Below are 23488 nucleotides of genomic sequence, written 5' to 3' on the forward strand. Positions count from 1 at the left end.
TAATAATGATGACGTACACTGTCAACAAAAAGGCCACACCTGGGTTTTGATTCTCATACAACAAAAGCAAAGATAAAATAGAATGAACCCTGAATGGACAGTCAAGAAGTTTGGGCTCTGGTCCACTGGCTCTGGAATATCCTTGGGCAAGATGATTAACTTTTCTAAATCATTGTTTTCACATCTACCAAGTGAAAAGCTTAGACTAGATGGCCTCAAAGCCCTCTTTCACTTCAGTGATTCTATGTATATATATATAGGGGAAATTTTTTAACTTCTGATGGTAAAATCTATTTGTTAAAAAAAATGGTGAAGATGCCAAGATCAAAAGGTCAAGCTAGGCAAGGTACAGGTAAAGATGGAGTAGCTATAATTTTTTATCTATACACACATAAAAAAGTATGATGATCTAGAATAACTTTTTCTGAATACAAACATTTTCTATTATTCCGTACCTCTTCTTTTTTCCTCCTCCTTTCTTCTTCCTTATACTTCTTTCCTTCTTTTCTTCTTCCTATTCCCTCCCCTCTTCCTCTTTCTTCTTTCTCTCCCATACACACAGGACACATCCCTTTTATCATTTAACAACTGTATCTTTCTACAATGATTCCATCAGGGAAAGAATTTGCAAAAGAAAAAAGGAAGGATTCCATTCAAAGTGTGCCAGAGCTTTACCCAATGGGCATGTAATAAATTGATGGTTGATATTGCTCTAAGTAATCTTTATCTCTGTAGGAACTTTCTGTGAGTGCTGCATAGACTGAGAGAAATTAAAATGGTAAAAATTTCAAAGCACAATATCTTTTAAGGCCAAATTTGCCAGATTAGAATAGGATGTTTCTTAGTGTACCTCTATCAGTAATGGAAAAGCAAAAACTCATCTTCATGTTTCTTAATATTTTCCATTCTAATTAATATGAGCAATCCAACTTTAAATCCATGGATGATCTCATTTGACTGCTGCCTATAATCAAGACTGCTCTTTACCTTCTATTAACACATATAATAAAATATATCCCCCAGCAATAAAGATCTTAATGTACGGTACTTTCCCTTAGCTTTTGAGAGGTCACTCTTCCAATTTTTATTTTATTCTATGCTCCTGTTGACCATAATTGTTTTAATCAGGGGCTCCTCTTCCTTCTTCCAGGATCTAAATGGGATAGTTCTAAAAAGTATATCTCTGAAAGTCTTTTCTTTTCTTCCTATATCCCTTCCTTCAGTGATTTTATCCCGTTAATTTGTCCCAGTGATCCACTCTGTTAATATCTTTCTAATTATATACCCAGGCCAACTTGTCCAATACCAACTCTTAATTTTTTCCTGGATATAGTTCTCAGAATATCTATCCCCTACTTAAGGTACTCTGTCAATAAATATCCACTGAAAACAATAGCTCATGAGCCCCCATCTGTGAATTGACTTTGTCTTTAGTCATCCAGAGGAATGAAATCAAACCAGAGAAGAATATTTTTAAGAGTAAAATACCTTGCACAAACGACAGCTAGATGGTAGTGGTAGAATATTAGGCCTAGGGTCAGAAAGACTGAATTCAAATCTAGTCTCAGACACTTTCTAGTGATGTGACCCTGGATAATTCTCCTTGCCTCAATTCCCCCATCTATAAAATAAGCTAGAGAAGGAACTGCAAACCACTCCAGTAACTTTATCAAGAAAACCCCAAATGGGGTCACAAAGAACTAGTTGGACATGACTGAAATGCCTCAACAACAACAAATTTAGTTTGCTGAGATTCCGTTTGCTGAATAAATGAAGAAATTTCTTTAGCCTCCCCTGGTAACAATTTCAGATAGGTAACAGCCTTGTTGTAAGAAATTTTTTACTAAGAAATTAAACCTTCGAACAATAAACTGGGAAAACATTATTATATCCAAAGGATCTGATAAAGTGATAAAGGCCTCATTTCTAAAATACATAGAGAATTGACTCAAATTTATAATAGTTCAAGCCATTCTCCAATTGATAAATGGTCAAAGGATATGAACAGACAATTTTCAAATGAAAGAATTGAAACTATTTGTAGTCACATGAAACAGAGCTCAAATCACTATTGATTGGAGAAATGCAAAGTAAGACAACTCTGAGATACCACTATACACCTCTCAGATTGGCCAAGATGACAGGAAACAGTAACGACCAATGTTGGAGGGGATGTGGGAAAACTGGGGCACTGATACATTGTTGGTGGACCTGTGAATGTATCAGCCAATCTGGAGAGCACTTTGGAACTATGCTCAAAAAGTTCAAAGTGTGCATACCCTTTGATCCATTGGTGTTTCCACTGGGCTTATATTTCAAAGAGATTTTAAAGGAGGGAAAGGGATCCACATGTGCAAAAATGTTTGTGGCAGCCCTCTTTGTAGTGGCAAGAAACTGCTAACCGAATTGATGCCCATCAATTGGAGAACGGCTGAATAAATCACGGTATATGAATGTAATGGGATATTATTGTTCTGTAAGAAATGACCAACAGAATGATTTCAGAAAGGCCTGGAGAGATTGATAGGAATTGATGGTGAGAGAAATGAGGAGAACCAGGAGATTGTTGTACATGGCAACAACAAGACTATACAATGATCAATTCTGAGGGACGTGGCTCTCTTCAACTATGAGATTTCAAACCAGTTCCACTTGTTCAGTGATGAAGAAAGCCATTTACACCCAAAGAGAGAATCATGGGAACAGAGTGTGGCCCACAACATAGTACTCTCACTCTCTGTAGTTATTTGCTTGCATTTTGTTTTCTTTCTCAGTTTTTCTTTTTTTTCCTTCTTGATCTGATTTTTTTTTTTTGTGCAGCAAGATAACTGTATAAATACATATACATATATTGGATTTAACCTATATTTCAACATATTTAACATGTATTGGACTACTTGCCAGCTAGGGAAGGGAGTAGAGGGAAGGAGGGGAAAATTTGAAACAAAAGGTTTTGCAAGGGTCAATGTTGGGAAAATTACCCATGCAATTTTAAAAAATTTAAAAAAAGAAATTAAACCTTCTGGCTAAAAGTTGGTAGGGGCTTTTTTCTTTTTTTTTTTTTTTCCTCCCTAGTAAACCAAATATATTCATTGGTTGTTGAAACTAAAAAGTTTAGTAAATTGTTTCTAAACAAAGGAGCACTCGTGAATCAGTTCTTTATATAGAAATAATATCAAGGAGACTGAGCTTCTCCCAAAATTAAATAATTCTGGGGGGAAGCAACACATGAAAAATTATAGGAGAAAGATTGATTTTTGTTAAATCAATTTTTGGATTTAGCAGGATTTTTTTTTTTACAGGAATCTGCCATGGTCACCAATTATCTATTAGAACTATTCTCTGGGGATTTCTAAAGTATACCGTCATATCATCTACAAAGAGTGATAATTTGGTTTCTTCATTATCTACTCTAATTCCTTTAATTTCTTTTTCTTCTCTTATTGCTAAAGCTAGCATTTCTAATACAATATCATATATTAATGGTGATAATGGGCAACCTTGTTCACCCTTGATTTTATTGGGAATGCTTCTAGTTTATCCCCATTACATATGATGCTTGCTGATGGTTTAAAATAGAAGCTACTAATCATTTTAAGGAAAACTCCATTTATTCCTATGCTATCTCATTTTTTTTTTTTTTTTAAGGGAAATGGGTATTGGATTTTGTTAAATGCTACTTCTTGACTTCTTAGACAACTATTTTCACTGATATCTGTTGAGTGTAAGAATCAAGCTATCACCACATCAATCCAAACTACCTCTGAGATCCTGATTCTTTCTCATCCTTTTTCAAGCCCAGGCTTCTTCTCTTTCCATTAATATATAGCACCAAGTCCTCATTACAGACTCCAGTACCTGGCCCACTTTATAAGTACCTGGATCATTAATTTCCCTCTGACTCCAGTGATTTCCCACATTCATTTAGTTTGTCATTGTTCTACAATTTGTCCTCACAAACATTGTAAAAATGACTAAAAGAAAAACACTGTTGTTTGTATCTAGATAAATGGAAGTCCCTCAGTCTAGGAAAGATATAATTGAAATAGCATATTCAAATCTGCTACTGACAAATATTTTTTTTTATTTTTATTTTTTACCCTGAACAAGCCAGTTACCTTCTCGATTGACTCAAACAATTCTAAGACTTATCTGTTGCACCACAGATCTACATGGAGGATATTGAGGAAATCATAGATCCTTGATTTTTTTTTATTATATTATAAACTTCCAGAGGGCAGTTAGCACATCACATATATGTTGCTTTCTCTAATAGTAACCAGCAAAGCATTGGGTACATAGCCGCCACTCCACAAAAACATAGTGAACGAATGAATGGATGAACACTGCATGGATAACGTACTGATCCAGAAACACCACACACTCAAGGGGACTAGACAACAGGCAAGAGCAAAAAGCCAAAGCTCACAGAGGACCTTGCCTGCGTCCCCCTTCACTTACCACCTCCAGAGCCTGCGAGCCTTTGTTCTGACTCGCTGGAATGTCGCAAGAATTTCAAGTGAGGCCTTAACCCTCGAATTAAATGCTGGCGACTTCTACAATGATTAAAATAACCTGGAGAAAGTTAAGATGCTCTTTTTTACAAACTCATAGATAGCATCAGATTAGCAAACTAGTCATTAAAAATCAATATAAAACAGGTTAGGGCTTTTTGTTGGTTGGTTAACTTTAAGAGTTGGCTAGAAATTATAGTATTGATCCATGGCATCAGGGAACAGAAACCTTTGGGGTATAAATGACTGAACTCCAGAACAGATAATAAATTGATGAGTTATAGAGAATTTCAAATGAGCTTATGTAAGCATAATGTACCATTGTTATCACATAGCTATATGCAAGGACAGATTGAAACTGAACTTTAAAATAAAAAATCTAGCAGAGTTTTGTTAATAATTAATAGTTACTAATTATCGCCCTTCCTTTTGCTTGTATATGTATCTGCAGTACTTAGCACAGTTCCTGACACATCACAAGCACTTAATAAAAGTGCCAACATTCTTGGCCAAGAGTGGGAAGTTCTCTTGTTACACAATTTAATTTTTTAGTAACTTCATGTTTTTGGTATGCTACTCCTGGAATCTGTCCTTCTTTCCTTCCTTCTTCCCCTCTCTTCTCTTCTTTTTCCTTCCTGCTCATTTCCTTATTTCCTTCCTTCCTTCCTTCCCTTCTCTTTTCCTTTCCTTCCTTCCTTTCTTCCTTTTTCTCTCTCTTCTTCCTCTTCATTTCCCCCTTCTTTCCTAGCAAGAGATAGGGCTGTGTGTGTGTGTGTGTGTGTGTGTGTGTGTGTCTTTTTGTTTTGATCATTTGAGGCTGGAAAAAACAACAACTTATTTGTTTCAAAATGAAGCATCAATCCTGGGAAATATAATGATACCAGGAAAGAAGGTACACAATGGGCTGTCAGCAGTTTATAATGTTACTCTACAGGGAAGTGGATAAATAAAAACATAGTCTGTTGCTATAGAAATAAGAACAGTCAGAGAGACCATGGAAAGGAGGATCACTGTTCAAACATATAACCTTCCTCTCAACAGTGAGATGGTAGACCATGGGTCTATTGTCTCAGACATGGTAGCTGTACTGGATGATTGCATTTAAATGCCTTTTCTTTGTCATCTGTTACAAGGAAAGTACCAAAGGATGGACTGAATACGCAAAAGAATCTGTGATTTTGATGTTGCAGTTAGTAAGTGAATATGGTATAAAAATAAAAATCATTAACAGAACTGGACTTTTTAAGAGGAAATTCACAGAAGACAAGGACTGGGACTTACTTGAAGCACTATCAAGGCTGCTGACGCTATCGGCATTTTCCATATTGTGCCGATATAGCTGTCGGTAAAGGCTGAATTTTGAGAATTTGCTTCCTTTACCCACACCTTTCATTCTAGAGTCAGAATCATCAGTGCTTCTTGGAAATGGGAGACTGATTTTAAGTTCTCTTTTCCTTTTCTGGTTCAAGGCTTCATTGGATTCTCCTATCTCCCCCTGCAGACAAAAATAAATGAGCAAAAATTTTTTTTAAAAAATGCTCAAAATAGGTTATTGCGACACCCTCCATCACCACCACCACTAAATTAAGCCTACCTATGGTATAACATTTAGAACTTAGTTTAGTTCTCAACAGTTGCCTCAGAGAAGTGCTGAGACCAGCTACTGACCAAATAGCTGTATCCAAGGACAGATTGAATGCTGAACTTTAAAATAAAGAATCTAGTAGAGTTATGTTAGTAATTAATAATTACTAATTATCACCCTTCCTTTTGCTTGTAAGTATATCCACAATATTAGCATAGTGTCTAGCACATGATAAACACTTAATAAATCTGTCCTTCTTTCCTTCTTTCCCTCCCTCCTTTCCCCCCTTCTTTCCTTCCCCTTATTCCTTTCCTTCCTCCCTCCTTCATTTCTTCTTTCCTTTCTTCCCCTTCCTCTCTCCCTCTTTCCCTTTAATCTTTCCTTCCAATTGCATTCGCTTGCAAGGTTAAGAAAATTTGCCAAACATTTCCTCATATCTTACTGTGAGGGAAAACGTTGACTGTCCCACGGTGACTCTTTTGACACTGCCCACGTCAGTCAGCCTGTGTTCATTGTCATCCCATCTTCCATAGGCCAAGTCTATGCCACCAATAAAGGCAACTGACTGGTCTATGATAACAAGTTTCTCATGGTGAGCCCACAAATACACAGTGGAAGAAACATGATCTGGGTGTCTCATCACCTGGAAGGAAAATAAGTCAACAACTGGAAAAGACTTTTCACAAAAAAAAGTTGACACTCTTGGTGTTACAGCTGTAAAGTAGATGCACTATTAATAGATCCAAGCACTGAAATATGCTAAGTAAACTTATCAAAGAAAATAATATTATCAATGTTGAATAATAATCGTTGATATTTGTATAACATTTTGTGGCTTATAAATCCAAGTCACATGTTTTCTCATCAATGGAAAGAAATGATTGATACTTATCCTTTTTTCATGCTCCCTAGCACTGCCAAAAATTGAAGGATGATCATTCCTTTTGAATCTAAATACATCTTACAAGGAGAATGCCAATTGTATGAATTATAGATTTATTTAATTGAAAAAAATTTGAGAAACTACTTTCTTAGTGAGTAGTGTTCTTGACTGAGAGTCATGAATACCTAGATTCAACTTCCATTTTCATTTTTATTTTATTTTGTTTTATTTTTCCTGAGGCAATTGGGGTTAAGTGACTTGCTCAGGGTCACACAACTAGGATGTGTTAAGTGTCTGAGACCAGATTTGAACTCAGGTCCTCCTGACTTCAGGGCTGGTGCTTTATCTACTTTGCCACCTAGCTGCCCCACAACTCCCACTTTGAATGAAGTCCAAAAGTATTTTTTAAGCACCTACTATATTCCAAGAACCAGATTCCCTGTCCTCAAGGAGCTCACAAACTGATGGGGAGAAAATGCAAATAACTTCACACACATTATCTATACAAGATAAATTTAAAGTAATCAGGGCATCTAGATGGTGCAGTGTATAGGGTACCAATCTTGCAGTTAGGAGGACCTGAGTTCAAATCCAACCTCAGAAATTTAAGACTTAGTATCTGTGTGACCTTTGGCAGGTCAAATAACCCCAATTGCTAGAAAGGAACTTCTCTGAGCTATAGTTTCCTCATAGGTACAAATGGGATAAAATAAGTATTCTGAGGTTCCATTAAGACAACGTATGAAAAGCACTAGACAAGTGTGAAGTTAGTTTCACCCAAAACCAATTATTCTAGCTGCTGATGGACATTGTTGGAGTGACTTAAATTTAAACTATTTTCATTTGTAAAATGAAAGCGTTAGGTCTGATACCTTAAGCCCAGGCCAGCTATTGATCTTACAACACCTTTTTATCCTGTCCAATTCTTTATGACTCATTTGGAGTTTTCTTGGTAGAAATACTGGAGTAGTTTGCCATTTCCTTTTCCAGTTCACTTTACAGATGAGGAAACTGAGGCAAACTGTGTTAATAACTTGTACAGGGTCACAAGCGTCTAAGGCTCAATTTTAACACAGGTCCTCCTAACTTCAGGGCTAGCACTCTCTCCATTGTGCCAACTAGCTGCCTAAAATCTAACATAATGGTAGACTAACATGCAAAATACTAGGCTCATTATTTTATGCAACAATAAAGGCAGTCTTGCCCTAATAAAGGAAAAGTGAAAGACTGAGGCTCGATAATTTGGCCCCAAACCCTGCCTCCTAAATTACTTCTGTATAAAATATTCTGATCATCCTCCAAGAGGTTTATTTTTTTAAAGCTCTGAATCATCAGGCTATATGCATTACCCATTCATTTTGGCTGGCCTTACACTTAGAGGGTTGGGACATAACAATTGCTGAAAGTGAAACAGACATTATAATCATAATTGTCCAGTACAATGTAAATATCTCGAGGGCAGGAGGTTCATTCTTGTCTTGGTTTGTCCAGTATGTGGGGAAACAGGAGGTGCTTAACATGCTTTTTAAACTAAATTCTGGCAAAATTAATATTTACAACTTTTAAAATCAACATTTAAAAGAAATTAGATCTTTCCATTGTTTTTCTCCTTCTATCTTATGAAATATATTTTGATCCTAACTATTTTGAGGAGGAGGGAAAATGCCAAATAATTCTAGGAGTCAAGGGGCATTTCACTGGCAGGGTCATATTCACTAACAGCTTCTTATCTTTTGGTACAGAACCAATGATCACTTGTAATCTCTTATCACATTGACTCTTTGTACCAGGGAGAACACAGATGAGATATTATTGATAGGAAAGAGGGGAAAATGTCAAGAGATTTTCCCCACAGAGTTCTTCATTCTACAGGGGTCCCTCTTCGACCTTCTTTTTGGAGAACCTTCCTTAACTGATGACTTGTTTGCCATGAAAATATCAGCCATAAGGTACATTTTGATCATCCCAAACACATATGGAGGCTTAGTACTGATATTTAAGTTCATCCAGTGGGAAATATATCAAGAATGATTGCCAATGCTAGGAACATATTAGCAACCCCCAAAATAGGTGGCAATCATAAAGAGCACATTCAGGTTTAATATCAGAAGAAAATTCTTAATTTTTTCCTCTACAAGATAGTATAGGCTGCTTTGGGATGTTGTGGGTGACAATCCTACCATTAGTTTTGCCACTTCACCCTAAGAGTCTTGGACTCATACCTAATTTGCAGTTGAAACTCCTTAAATGTATTATTATAATGTGTATAATTATAATATGAGATGCTTGACAACAGAATTGATTTCACTCTTCTTTTTGCATTCCCAGCATTTAGAACAATGCTTTATACATAGTAAGTGCTTAATAAATGCCTGTTTTGTCCATCCATTCAATCATTCATTCATCTGTTTCATCCATCCATCTATCCATCCTTTAGTGTAGGTCTTCAAGTATAAGCTGGATGATTATCCATCAGATATGAAATGGAGGCAACCTTACTAGATACAGTTTGGCTTAAGTGGTCTGTAAGGCTCCTCCCAGTTTTCAGTTAGCTCCATCAGCATTGGAGCATAATATTTACTCTCTCTTCCTCCTTTCTTCCCTCTCTCTCAACTAGAGTTGTGATTTAATTAGTCCAGTGAGTTCTTGAGGGAGGAAACTTCCACTATTAATGCATATAAGCATCTTTTCTGCAATTTACAGTCTTGGAGACCTTCCTGAGATACTGAGGGATTCAGTCATTTGTCTCAGGTCATCCAGCCAAATAGATATTAGAGGCAAGACTTGAATCTAGGATATCTTGGCATTTTAGCTGGATCACTTTCTACTATGTCATGCTGCCTTCCTTTCCTTTTTGAAAAAAAAATAATTTTCAGGGTTTTGTTTTTTGAACACACACAGTGTTCTTAATAACGCCTAATGCAAAATGTCTAGAGAAGTGCTTCGGATTCCCGTGTAAGTGTGGAAAGCCCCTCAGTTCCCATTGCAGACCTTTATGTTGGGGTGCAGGCGCATTAAGGTCCTCTTGCTGTATTCACTGTTGATGCCAAGGGCCAGTTCTACCTCTTTGTAGAGCATCACAAATATCCTCACCCCTTGTTGCTGTTCAAAAGAGAAAAGAAAAATACCTGGTGGTTAAATATTCTCAGTGGAAAGCCTCCCCCTTCAGATCATTTAAAGGCTTTGGCCATCAGAAGCCAACCTCTCTTTCCCCACCAACACTAGGTTTCAGGTAAAGTGGACAATCTCCTGTTTCCAATACATGATATTTCATTTCCCACCTCCATGACTTTGCCTGGGCTGTCTACTCTGGCTGGAATATTCTCCTTCTTTACTTCAACCTCCCAGAATCTCTGCTCCATTCAGTGTTCAGCTTAAATGCCATATCCATCACAAATTTTTTTCCCAATTCTCCCTATTACTGGCACATCCTCTCCACTCACTGCTTGGTTTTTAATTTATATATTTTTTATTATTTATTTATATGTACAAGTCATTTTATTTCCCCAATAGCACACAAACTACTTGAGGGCAGAGACTGCTCCAATCTTCTTATGTCCCCAGTACCTGGCACCCAGTAGGTACTTAATAAATGTTGATTTAAATAATTGAACTGAAGGAAAGAATCTTTTCTACTAGTCTTCATCTAGTTGTCCACTGAGAAGCTGAAGGAAGCAGAATAACTAATAAAGTAAGGAAGGATGAATATCCAAGCTGAGTGGGCTTCTAGTGTCTGTAGCCATCATCACTTTTGGTCATTTCAAGGGATATTTACCATTAAAAGTTTTACAGGGATTCAGGCAACTGGTTTGGGTTTCTTTGTTCATTTAGAGCTATATACAGACAAGCTTCAGATCTGCATTCAAGCCTGGCAAAGTGACAGTAAGAGAACCTTTGATGCATTTAATCATGCTCAATATTGCTAGATTTTCAAGAGAAGTTTTTCATGAAAAGGGAAGGGAGGAAGGAAGGAAGGGAGGAATATGAAAGGAAGGAAAAGAGGGAGGGAGGAAGGGAGGGAAGGAGGGAAAATTCTATGAATAAAAATGAAGAGACAAATATTTTTTTCACTAAAAAAAAAAACAAGGTGTAATTCTAATCCATGGAGAGTTCATAGATTTCATTGCCCAGTAGAAAATTAATTATCCAAAAATAATATATCTACATGGTTAAAACAAAACTGAACAAAGTAAAATGTCATTTCTTCTTCCACAGAATCTCTTACCTCCAACTCTTTCTCTTTACCATAGGACCACAAGCTTAGTTCAAGCCCTCCTTGCTTCCTCTTGCTAGATTACACCACAAGGACCTCCTAATTGGCCCCCCTGGCTCAAGCCTCTCCCCAGTTTAATTCAAAGTGATTTTTTACAACTCTAATTTGGCAATGTGACTCTGTTTCTCAATTAACTGCAGGATTTTCCTATCACCTCTAAGAGAAAATAAAAATTCCTCTGTAAAGACTTTCACAGCCCAGCCCCAATCTGTCCTCCCATTCTCAGGAATCATACCACACTCCACAAAACAGCCAAGCTGCCCTTCTCACTGACCCTCATACTTGAATTCCAACTCCCATCTCCAAGCTTTGGCAAAGGTGGTTGCCTCCCCCTGAAGAGAATGCCCTTTCTCTTTCCCTCTGCAGTCAGACAGAATTCTTCTTTTTCTTTAGGATCCACTTCAAACAACAGCTTCTGCATGAGACCTTCTTTAAATACTCACAGCTGCTAATACACCTCTCCCCTAATTACTTTTAATTTAATTAATTAATTCTCTTGTTCCTTCTCCTCTAAATGAGGGGAAACTCTACTGTCCTTCCAGAAGATATCTCCCAGTTCATGAATTGATCTCCAAGGGGGTTCTTCTCTCTATGGAGAGGGATCAGTCTTCCCAAAACCGCACCAAAGTTTTGTAGGGACATGTTGTTTCCCCATAGAATGCAAAGTCCAGAAGAGGAGTAAAGGCTTCATTCTCTTTGTACTACAACTCCCAGAACCTAGCACAGAGCCTGGAACCCAGAAGACACTTAAAGAATACTTGTTAATTGATTAATTGCAATCTCCTAACTCCAAACTCAGGGATCTGTGCACTAAATACTGGCTTCCTGGTCTTGAGCAGCATGAAAACTTGCACCCAATCCGAACTAATTTTTGAGCCCTGAACATTTCCCCCCCAAAATTATAAAATGGTTAGGAACAGCTAGGGGTGCAGTGGTTAAAGCTTAGCTCTGGAATCAGGAAGAACAAGTTCAAATTTGGCTTCAGACACTTACTAGCTGTGTGACTGTGAGCAAGTCACTTAACCCTATCTGCCTCAGTTCCTCATCTATAAAATAAGTTAGAGAAGGAATAGCAAAGTATTCCAGGATCTTTGTCAAGAAATCCCCTAAAGGGGGACAAAGGGGATTAAAACGATTCAACAACAAATAAAATGGCTAAACAGTAAGAGAGCACAAAATCATGAGTCAGCCTGGACACATTCTATCATGGAACAAAATCCTGGGAAAACTGGCTCAACGAATTAATATGCTACCAGCTTCCTGTGCTCCCACTTTGGTCAAAAGAATTCACGAGATAAGGAGGAGAATTTTCCAATATTCCCAGCACTAGAGGGACTTGAGTAGACAGAAATTTATTTTATTTTATTTAGGACTGGAAGAAATTTTAGAGAGCAACTAATCCCCACTCCCTTATTTTACAGATAAGGAAACAGAGGCCCAGAGAGCTTAAAGAATTTAGGCAGGAAGTAGCAGAATCCAGATTCTCATTGAGATATTCTGACTACAAAGCCAGACACTTCTTTTCTGTGTCACTGAAACTATAAACTAAAGTGAAGGATGCTTTGTGCTGCTTCTTTCTTTTTTTTCCATGACACAATCTGTGGTGAGGGCTTAATTTAATTTATTATTAACTTATTTGTTTACTTTATTCTCATACAATAAGGATTTTTTTGTGAGCACAAGAAATTACACTGCCCCCTTCTCCCCCCCCCCCCCCCCCCCCCCCCCCCCCCCCCCCCCCCAATTGGAGGATGGGTTATAAGGGGACCAAAGGAGCAAAATAACTTGAATTTTAAATTGCATTATGGAGGAGGAGAAAGAAGGCTGACTCAGTGTTTAGAAGCCCTCAGGCTGAATCTCCTCTCTGCCATTTCCTAGCTAAGTTAGTGGAATGGCCTTCCTGGTCCTCATCAAAAGGGACTGCACTGGTCAAGCCCTTCACAATTGGTGCCATCCCCTTATACCCATTTCTCATTTAAATATCTAGAGTCAAATCCAATCCGGCCTTTTTTCTGGGTGCATCCAACGCTCCCTCATCGCCTCCATGGGGCAGAATCCCTTCTTCCTTTCATTGGGCAGCCCAGTCCCAGTGGGTTACCCCTTGAAGCCCTTCAAGACTCCTCACCAAGTATGAATTAACAACAAAGGCCACTGGGCGGCATCATAGAACATAGAGCACTGAGCCTGAAGTCAGGGAGACAAATTCAAATCTAATCTCAGACCCCTCCCAGTTATGTGACCCTGGGCAAGCCATTTGACCTGCATGCCTCAGTTTCCTTAACTGTAAAACAGAGGTATTAACACTAGCACCTACTTCTGAGAATTGCTGTGAGGAGCAAATATATGTCAAAGGGCTAGGCACAGTGTCTATTCCCTTCCCTTTCTCTTCAATAAAAATTGATCAAGCTTGGGCAGCTATGGCACAGTGGATATGATGCGGGAAAGATTGGAATCTTCCCGGGTTCGATTCCCGGTCAGGGAACCAAATGTTGAGGTGTAGACCACATGTTGAGGTCTACATTTGGGGTACCTAAATGAAATTAGGGTTTAGTTAAGGTCTAGTGGCAGGTTTGGGGTACAGGGAGTCAAACAGTTCCCCTGCAACCCCCCTTAGATTCGGTGCAAGGATACGGCGGTATATGAGGTCTAGAAGCAGCGTGGATTCCCAATAAAAGCATTTATTGGCCCAGAGAGCTAGATTAATAAAAGAGGTTTATTATTGAGTTTAGAAGTAGGAGATAGGTGAAGGTAGAGATAAGGAGGGCACTGGACAGAGGGTCCAGTGGACAGAGGGTCCTCACATGGCGACCATGTTTGAAATCTCTGCAAAGAGGGGTTCCCAGTGTGGTCCTTTTAAGTTGGAAACTTAGCTGGAGGGGCTTTGGGGTGTAGCCCCAAAGTTGGCTCAGATCTGGGTGGGGCAGGGACAGGTCTGGACCTTCTATTGGAATTCAAAGGGACCAGGATTTGTGAGTCAAAGGGTAATTTACATTAGCTAGGGGGGTTGGGAATCAAAGATTGGAATCTTTCCCTCATCAGATAGAGCAACAGCCCTGAAGTCATGAGGACCTGAGTTCAAATCTGATATAACACAATACTTCCTGGCTGTGTGACCCTGGGCAAGTCACTGAACTCCAATTGCCTCAGGGGAAAAAAACTGATCAAGCTCTTACTATGTGCTAGGTACTATGCTAAACCCAAAGGATATAAAGAAAGGTAAAAATAGTCCCTGCTTCCAGGAAATTTACTTTCAAATTGGAGAGACCTTATGTTACCTTAAATTTATTTTTAACTTTTTTCTATTTGTATATTTACATATCTTTCTCAGCTCCCTTCTACTTCTTCCTCCATTCCCATAGATGAAAAATTGTGCAGATTTGATCATGTCACACACTGCTCCCTTCCCCCAGCCCCAACTCAATTAACTGCAGTATTTTATATTTTAGAATCAAATATTAAATCCTTCATGATGTAGCCTCTTTCTGCCTTTCTAGTCTTCTTATACATTTTTCCCATCAAATAGTCTATAATCCAACTAGCCTGCCTTTTTGCAAGTCTTCAAACACAGTGCAAATTTTAGTTATAATTCTTTTTTTAATTATTATTATTTGGCTGAGGCAATTGGAGTTAAATGACTTGCCCGGGGTCACACAGCCAGGAAGTGCTAAATGTTTAAGGTCAAATTTGAACTCAGGTCCTCCTAACTTCAGGGCTGGTGCTCTATCTACTGCGCCACCTAGCTGCCCCTAGTTCTCATTCTTATATCTACATCATGGGCTGAGATCATGGATGGAAAGCACTTGGTGAATCTTAGAGAGTTATGGAAAAGTCGAATTTTATAAATATTATTAGATACACTATGAAATAAGAAGATGATGGGTGCACAATTAAATTCTATGAAATTATTTAAATGAGTGATATGAATTTTATTAATGGCTAACCTTCATATAATGCTTTAAGTATTATCTTCAACTTCACAACTACCAACACTGAATTGTTATCCCCATCTTAGAGCTAGAAAAACTGAGGCATGAAAGATTAGGTGACTTGCCCAGATCCCTACAGCTTAAATGTGGCAGAGGCAGATTTGAACCCAGGTCTTTGTAATCCAACAGCTGATCTCTACCCATTGCACCACATCACCCACACATTTTTTTTTTCCTTTTAAGGCTTAAAAATAAGTGTGATCCAGGGGAACAATGAAAAGGAGTAAATCTAAAGTAAATGTCATAAAAGTCATTTAGATGCAAAAATATTTCTGACAAACCTTTCATAGTAACAATAACAAAACAGAAGCACAAAGCGTCTGAGGCCGTATTTGAACATGAGTCTTCTGGACTTTGCTTTGCCACCAAGCCCTTCATTTACAAGTCAGCAAATTCAGGCCCAGGAAAATGAATTGATTCACCCCAAAGTCATATGAGCATTGATTGTCAAAGGTAGGATTTGAATTCAGGTCTTTGGATTCCAGTGCTCTTTCAACTGTCCCACTTCCCAATAATTCTGTTTTGATGTTTTGTTTTTTCCCCCCTTGAAGGGCAATAGCAATTTCAGTCAAACTGCTGTACGAGCAACCATTGCTCAGACACAGCCCTCCATCTTTCATCCCTGCCCTCTGCTGAAGCAGGACTCCCCCTGACACACACTTAGAACATCATCTTTTTTCATGTCTACTTCTTGGAATTCTAGGTCTCTTCAAGGGTCCGCTCAAGGGCCACCTTTTCTACTTTTCCACAGTGACGTCCCAGTTACGCCTTTCGTAGTATATATGTAGTACTGCCTATTTAACCCATTCCTGATAGGAATAGGTTTTCAAAACGACAAGTCCTCTTCCCCTCTGTGTCTATTCTTCTTCTGCACCTCACTCGTATAACATGATTATTACTTTTATCTTAACTCTGTCCTAATCTTTCTTTTGAGCTATCTTATTGTTGATGTCGATCTTAAATATAGGATATATACATTTCCTTTGTAAAATTTTTTAAAATTCTTTTTCTTTTATTTTTCCTGACATCCCAGCCATCAGTACTCCTCCTGCATCTTATATTATTTTGTATTTACTTTGTATGTGTCTTATATTTACTTATCTATGTCCCTTCCTACCCTAATAACTCCCATAGACTGTAAGCTCTCTCTTCCCTTTTGTCTTTGTATCCCCAGTATCTGGCACATAGTATGTGCTCAACAAATGTTTATTAAACAAAGTAGGGTAACTGGAGCTCTAAATAGATTCTGGATGAGGGAGAAAAATAGACTCAGTGGAACAAACACAGAATACTGGAAGTCTGACCAAGGCCTTATCTCATCAAAGACCAGGTCTATTCAGCTATCAAAGGTTGCCCATCTCTATCAGCTTCAGAGACCCTGGGGCCCATTAACACAAGAATAAATATCCTCCTATGACTACAGAAGTTCATGGATTTAGTGTTCATGGATTTGACTTTCAGGTGCTAAATTATTTAAATGATGGGTGTTTATGAGCATATGAAAATGTCAATTCAGTTTTAAAAATTGATGATCCAGATGTTGCCAGGACCAGGCTAGATGAAAGAAAAAAAAAAAAGGACAAAGAGACCAATGCATCATAAGGGAAATTAATCTAATGAAATCACCATTTCCTTGGGAGATTTATGCAGTTATCGGCAATTTAATAACAATGAGCTTCAGAGGATATGGATTTACATGAAAAGAAAAATAAAGGATGATCCACATTGGTCACTGTCACTGCCTGAATATCTCCCATAAGGAGCAAAGAGAAGCCATGGTACTGACATAATAGAAGTGCCCATGAGTCCACCAACGATGGAAATATACAAATGCAAGACCTAGAGAGAGCTGTGGAGAGATGGATATGGTGAACATGGGAGACTCTTCTGTGACTCAAACTCCAATCTTGCCTTTCTAATTGCCAACTGGGCTTTTTTTTTTTTTTTTTTTTAATTTTCATTTTCATTTCTAATTTCTTTCTTTTATTTTTTCTTGACATTTCTAATTTTTTTTTTTTGACATTTGTCCATTGGACATTTATTTCCAGTTGCCTACTGGACATTTATGGCATCTCAGGGATGTCTTGTCCAAACTAGCCCCTGACGTCTTATTTTGCTCTTTTCCAATCTGTTCCAGCCTCTCCACATTCCAATTGTTTTACTCTATTCTTTCTCCCATTTTCATTCTCCCCACCATCCCAAAGGAGGCTATATTTAAGAAAGAATATATTTATGTATACATATGTAGATACATACATTCACATACATATACCCTCCCTCCCCCCATATACATGCCTCTATCTTTCCTGGGCCTGCTGACTCTTTGCTTTAATTATGCTTCTTAACTTGCTTTGCTATTATTTAACATCCCCCAACTCATGGATCCTTCCTTTGTCTTCTTCTTTCACCCTTTGCTTCCCCGGTCTGCCCATCCCTCCCCCCTTATTTCTTTATAGGTTTTGGAGGCTGCTATATCCTTCATAGTATATATGTAGTATTGCCTATTTAACCCATTCCTGATGTGAATAAGTTTTCAAAATGACAAGTCCTCTTCCCCCCTCTGCTGCCTCTGTGTCTATTCTTCTTCTGCACTTCACTCATATAACATGATTATTATTTTTATTTTAACTCTATCCTAATCTTTCTTTTGAGCTATCTTATTGTTGATGTCATTCTTAAACATATGATATACATTTCCTTTGTTTAAAAAAATACACAATTCTTCCATGTTGAGTTCCTTGAAATTGCCCTTTGATATGCATGTTAAAAATATGTTAAGTTTGGATTTGGTTGAAGAAAAGTCCTGAAAATCTGCAAGTTGATTGAATGTCCATTTTTTTTCCTTCAATATTACAGATAATTTTGCTGCCTATGACATTTTTGGCAGCAGATCTAGTTCTTTTGATTTTCAGTAGGTATGATTCCAGGACCGATGGGCTTTTATTATGGCTCCTGATAAGTCCTATACAAATCTAATTGTTTTTTTCGTGTTTCTTGTAAAAGTTTCTCTTTGATCTGGGGATTTCAAAATTTGACAATAATATTCCTATGTGTTGTGGTAGTGGTCAGTGGATTTCTTTTTAGGCTTAAAAATAAGTGTGATCCAAGAGAACAATGAAGTAGTTGATTTTTTCCATTTCTACTTTCCCCTCATGTTCTATCACTCCAAGATAATTTTCTTGGATCATTTCTTGCATTATTGTGTCCAGGTTCTAATTTCGATGTGCACCAGGCAGCTACCAAGGACCTCAGTTTCCTTATCTCTAAAATAGAAAGGGTTGAACTAGATGTTCCTTAAGGCTTGTTGCAAAGTTTTTCAGTTGGACAAGAAATTTCCATTGTACTTTAGGACTTGGTATTGTAACAACAGCTGACAGGATAAGAGTTGTTAATGGAATGCATTATAAAAGATTCATTCCATAGAGTCAAACATTAATGGAGAAAAATGGCCCTATGAGAATGAGATTGTGAACAAGCAGCATATTGCTTTTTGATAAATTATGAGAAATATAGAGGGATGATTATATTTCTCTACTAATGCCCTGCCCCAATGCTGCCTCACGGCTTAATGGTGACCCTGGCTTCTGGGAGGCCACACCAAGGGAACATGAACTGTCACAGGTTTTACGAAGCTGAAAAATATTTCAGGGAAGGCTATGGAGATGGAAGATACAACAGGTGTCTGACGACTAGCTTAGCTAAATTCAGAGAAGCCTGTTCCCAACAGGCTGGCCATCAGGAAGTGATTTTTTTTGTGTGTGTGCAAAAAAAAAGTCAGAAAGCTGGAGATCTTAGAAAGAGGGGTCATTAGATTTTCTAGGAAGGGGTTCACAGGCAGAAAACATCATAGCACCACAAAGTACTAGGTAAGATTATGTTAAAAATCAACAGAATATTTTTTTGGTGGGAGGTGGGAACATATCTGTCAAGTACTTACTGCTTTTCGTTTGAGGATGTAATCTAGTCTCCAACGATTTCCTTCCACCACTGGCCGTTTCAGGAAGATTTCTGGACTCAACCTAAAATCATAAATTATAGTCCCAACGTTATTCAAATGATCTGTAAAGTAAATTGACTTCTGCTTATGACTCAATAAGAGAGAAATTAAAAAGCAAACTCATCCCTATTTTTCCCTTGATTAGTAAATAGTCTGGTCCATTTATAGTAAAAATAATATATATTTTTTAAAATAGTGTAATCAAAAGACATGGCATGAGTGACATCCAAATGTACTCATCTAATAACGTGGCACCAAACAAGCATCAGTTGAAATATGTATTTGTTTAGGACAAATGTATGTATTTATCATGGGAATTCAGGACCAGGTCTTGGCCAATAGAACTTCGAGAAGGGTTGTAAGTTCATGAGGGTTATAAGGAAGTCAAATTTATTGAGGAACAAAGATTATGAAAAAAAAATGGTAGAAGTTGTTCAACATATCCTAGTAGGTTGCAAAATATTAAGGGGTTTTTGAATGCCTAGAAATTACCCAGAACTGGAATTATATGCTCGAAACTCTTTACTTTTCATAAACTAACATCCAACAAATTATACAAATGCAAATCCCGAAATACCCTTGAGAATTCAACAAATAAACTTTCCCCAAACTAGGAATTCTTAAAGACAAAAGTGTTGATTATGATTATCTGAACATTCTTCCCTGACTGTAGGGATTGTTTCATTTTTTCACTTATATCTACAGTACCTAGCATAGTGTCTGGTTCATAATAAGTAATAATAATAAATTCTAATAGTAATAAATTATTTTTATTGAACTATAAAAATTTATGGATAGCATAATGGCCCAATCTTTGTCCAAAGAGAATTTCATTTATTTAATAAGAAGTGTGGGCTACAGCAGAGAAGATTTAACTTGTGTATATTTTTTAAAGAGGGGCAGTTAGGTAGTACATTGAATACACTCCAGGCCTAGAGACTCACATTCATGGGTTCAAGTCTGGCCTCAGACACTTATTACCTGTGTGACCCTGGATAAGTCCCTTAACCCTATTTGCCTAATTTCCTAGAGAAGGAAATAGTAAAGCACTCCAGTATCTTTGCCAAGAAAATCCCAAATGGGATCATAAAGAGTTGGACACCACTGAACAACAACAATAAAAAACAACGTGGCTACTTCATTGTTAGACTCCATATAACATCTCAAAAAAGGATTTTAGAATAATATGGATGGATCTATGGTTTCTAGGATAATTGCTATGACCAAGCAGATTTTTCTCAGCTGATCTGGGGAGGTAATGACCATCATGGATAACAAACAATAGGGACAACAAAGATGATGATGCATGTTCATTTCTCTTGTAATAAAGCTAGTTTTCACATAAGCTTCAAGAAGTTGTGATTCCCTGTTGACAAATCTGGCAAGCTCTTATTACTAAACATAGGCAAGGTATGGATTATTTCATTTTTCTTTGAATTCTTGGTATCTAGCAGTGCTTGAGATCTCATATTTGTCTAATATTGAATTGAATTAACCATGTCACTCTCTCTCCCACTCAAGAGTCTCTTACGGTATATGATTCATGATGGAGAGAATATTCCAAGAATTGCATAGGTTATCAGGCTCACTGGATGGGTTATTGGGCTCATTTCCCAATGTTTTGTATCAAGTACTCTCTAAATGAATTGTTTTGTGTTAAGCACTACCTCAATGCCACTAAAAGGTGAAATACCGGTGTATAACTCATGTTTATTCCAGTCAGGTTTATTGAAGAATATATGTTACTTCAAGAAATGAATCACAGTTGGCAGGATCTCAAATGACTGGATTTTAGGAGGCATGAAAGCTGCCAAGGCCTCTTGAGGTGCTTCCAGATTGAAGGACATGGCCTCAGGCCTGTTGGGTTCCTTTCTTCCGCTGGCTGTCTCTGATAGCAGTATCTCTAACCACATGAAGGTCAAAAGACGAATCTTTGGCAACCAGAATTTGAATCTGGATTGCTCTGGCTCGTGGAAAACAAGCTCTACTTCTGATATTGTTATCTGCTTAACCCCTTCTCTCCAAGTGCTCTTGAAGATTTACAAGCACTAATTGATCAAGGCCACATTCATGCTCATTTCTGAGCACATGGAGTTTCTGAGGATACTGGACCTCGTTACATATCCGAGACCTTCAGCATCCTCAGACGCAGGTACTGTTGTATGGCAACAGAACTGTGATGGGCTTGTTCCCCTAACTAACTTAAAGATGGGACATTAAGAAATGATGGTTTTCATAGGATGGTCAGTCTGCTCAGCTTGGATACTAATACACATTTTGAGAATGACTCTGACAGGTTACTTGTTATCTTAGAGTGTCAGGACAGGGGACTGGAAAAGGAAGAACTGGGAGGTCTTTTACTTAAGTTAAAAGAATAAAAAGACAGAAGCCTTTTGACAAGCAAATTCATGAGTATACATAGGGTTATGTTTCAAAGAAAATTCACATGAGCGAAAAAGGATGCCGTGAAAACATATAAACATACAAATGTAACTTCCTCTTACAGAAAGAATCTACTAAACTCAGGATCACACTTGTGGTACCAGTATATAAAAAGTACCGTTAATAATGGGGCAGCTGGATGGTCCAGTGGGTAATACTGGGCCTGGAGTCAGGAGGACTCATTTTCATGAGTTCAAATCTGCCTGAGACATTTATTAATTGTGTGTGTCACCTAGACAAGTCAGTTGGCACTGTGGGCCTCAGTTTCCTCATTATGAAATGAAACAGAGAAGGAAATGGCAAACCCCTCCGGTATCTTTACAAGAAAACCCCAAATGGAGTTGAACACAACTGAACAATAACAACCCAGCAATATTATTACTTCATTGTTAGACTCCATATTACACACTATAAAGGGACTTTATATAATACAGGTTGTCTATAGTGTCTAGAATAATTGCTACTCAGGTATTTTAATGACTAGACAGACTTTTAAGAGTGGGTAGCAACTATCATGGATACCAAACAATATAACAATAATGCTGCTACTGCTGCTAACAGCCAACACATCACTTTAAGATTTGCAAAGAACTTTCCATATGTTACTTCATTCAGTCCTCACAACTCTGGAAATTAATTATCTATCCCCATTTTCTTATCCCTATTTTATAAGTAAGGGAATTGGGAATGAGAAGAGCTGAGTGATTTTCCCCTCAAAAAATGAGGGAAGCAGCTTTTATTTCAGAGTATGTTTTTACCAGATATCAGTCTCAGAGTCATTACTCATTTCAAGGTAGACAGGAGAGAAAACATTTAACACCCTCTCTCTTCAGATACCTAAGAAGCTGAGGATTTAGCTTTTTTCTGAAGGGTCAAAAAAGATATTCTTTTTCAGAAAGCAAAGAAATGAGTTTTTAATGGCAGCAATTATAGCTAGTGTCTCATTCATGTCTGGATCTTGCTTTTTAAGAACTATTTAAAAAAAAGAATTGGCTCCTAAATATAGAATTTTTTTTTTTCGTACAGACTTCTGACTTAAACATTTTATTTTGACAATCAAACAAAAGCCAGAGCTAACCATTTGCATATTAGGTGGGGCTGTTATGTGGGTGAGGCATGAAGTTAAAAACAATTGAGAAAAAGGGTCCTCCTACTGAAAAGAGGGTCCGATTTGAATCCTCTACCCCTGATACTTGCTAATTGTGACCATGTGTAACATATCTCTGAATCTTAGGTCTTTTTAAAATGAGATAACATCGTCACCTGTAATACAGCCAGGTCCCAATTAGGAGAATAAATAATCCCTTAGAGGGTTAGCATTATTCAAAGTTGCACTGCATATTGCCATTGGTTTGGACCAATGACCATATTTTGCAGAATTATATCTTTGAATGATGAAATTTGAATATGTGTGACCTCCACAGGGCATTCATTATAAGTACTGACTGGGACCTAGCTAAACTTGTAAGTCCACAGAAGACAATAAATGAAAAGTAATTTGCAAATCTTAAAGTGCTATATTAATTCTACAGTTCAGGAAAATTGACAGATTTGAACTGAGGTCTGTCTCTGCACTGTATCCACCATTCAGTGAATGTATTTTATATCATATATTTTACATACGTGTATGTCGCATTTACAAAATAGTAAATATTTGTAAACATTGGTTTATATACTTTGTTATGTCTTCCCTTGACAGCAGGGACTGTTAGAGCTTGCTACATAAAAGGCATTTAATAAATACTTTTTGATTTAATGATTGTTCTTAAAAATCCTCAATATCATTAAGCGAGTTGTCACTATGTTGT

General features: G+C 37.6%; 1 protein-coding gene across 4 annotated transcripts in view; it reads right to left on the minus strand.

Annotated features, from left to right (window-relative positions):
• PLD1 (phospholipase D1) overlaps positions 1–23488 on the minus strand; it is a 262525-nt gene that overhangs the window by 73536 nt on the left and 165501 nt on the right. For 3 of the 4 annotated variants that reach the window (XM_031957665.1, XM_031957664.1, XM_031957663.1), the window contains 5 exons: positions 19179–19260; positions 9974–10084; positions 6542–6742; positions 5796–6009; positions 4462–4575 (listed from right to left, as the gene is read on the minus strand). In XM_031957665.1, the coding sequence (XP_031813525.1) occupies positions 4462–4575; positions 5796–6009; positions 6542–6742; positions 9974–10084; positions 19179–19260 (722 nt within the window). The remainder of the gene's footprint in view (positions 1–4461; positions 4576–5795; positions 6010–6541; positions 6743–9973; positions 10085–19178; positions 19261–23488) is intronic. The other variant, XM_031957666.1, reaches the window with a different exon arrangement.

The sequence above is a fragment of the Sarcophilus harrisii genome, chromosome 3 (genome assembly GCF_902635505.1).
Source record: "Sarcophilus harrisii chromosome 3, mSarHar1.11, whole genome shotgun sequence".
NCBI classification, from domain to species: Eukaryota; Metazoa; Chordata; class Mammalia; order Dasyuromorphia; family Dasyuridae; genus Sarcophilus; species Sarcophilus harrisii.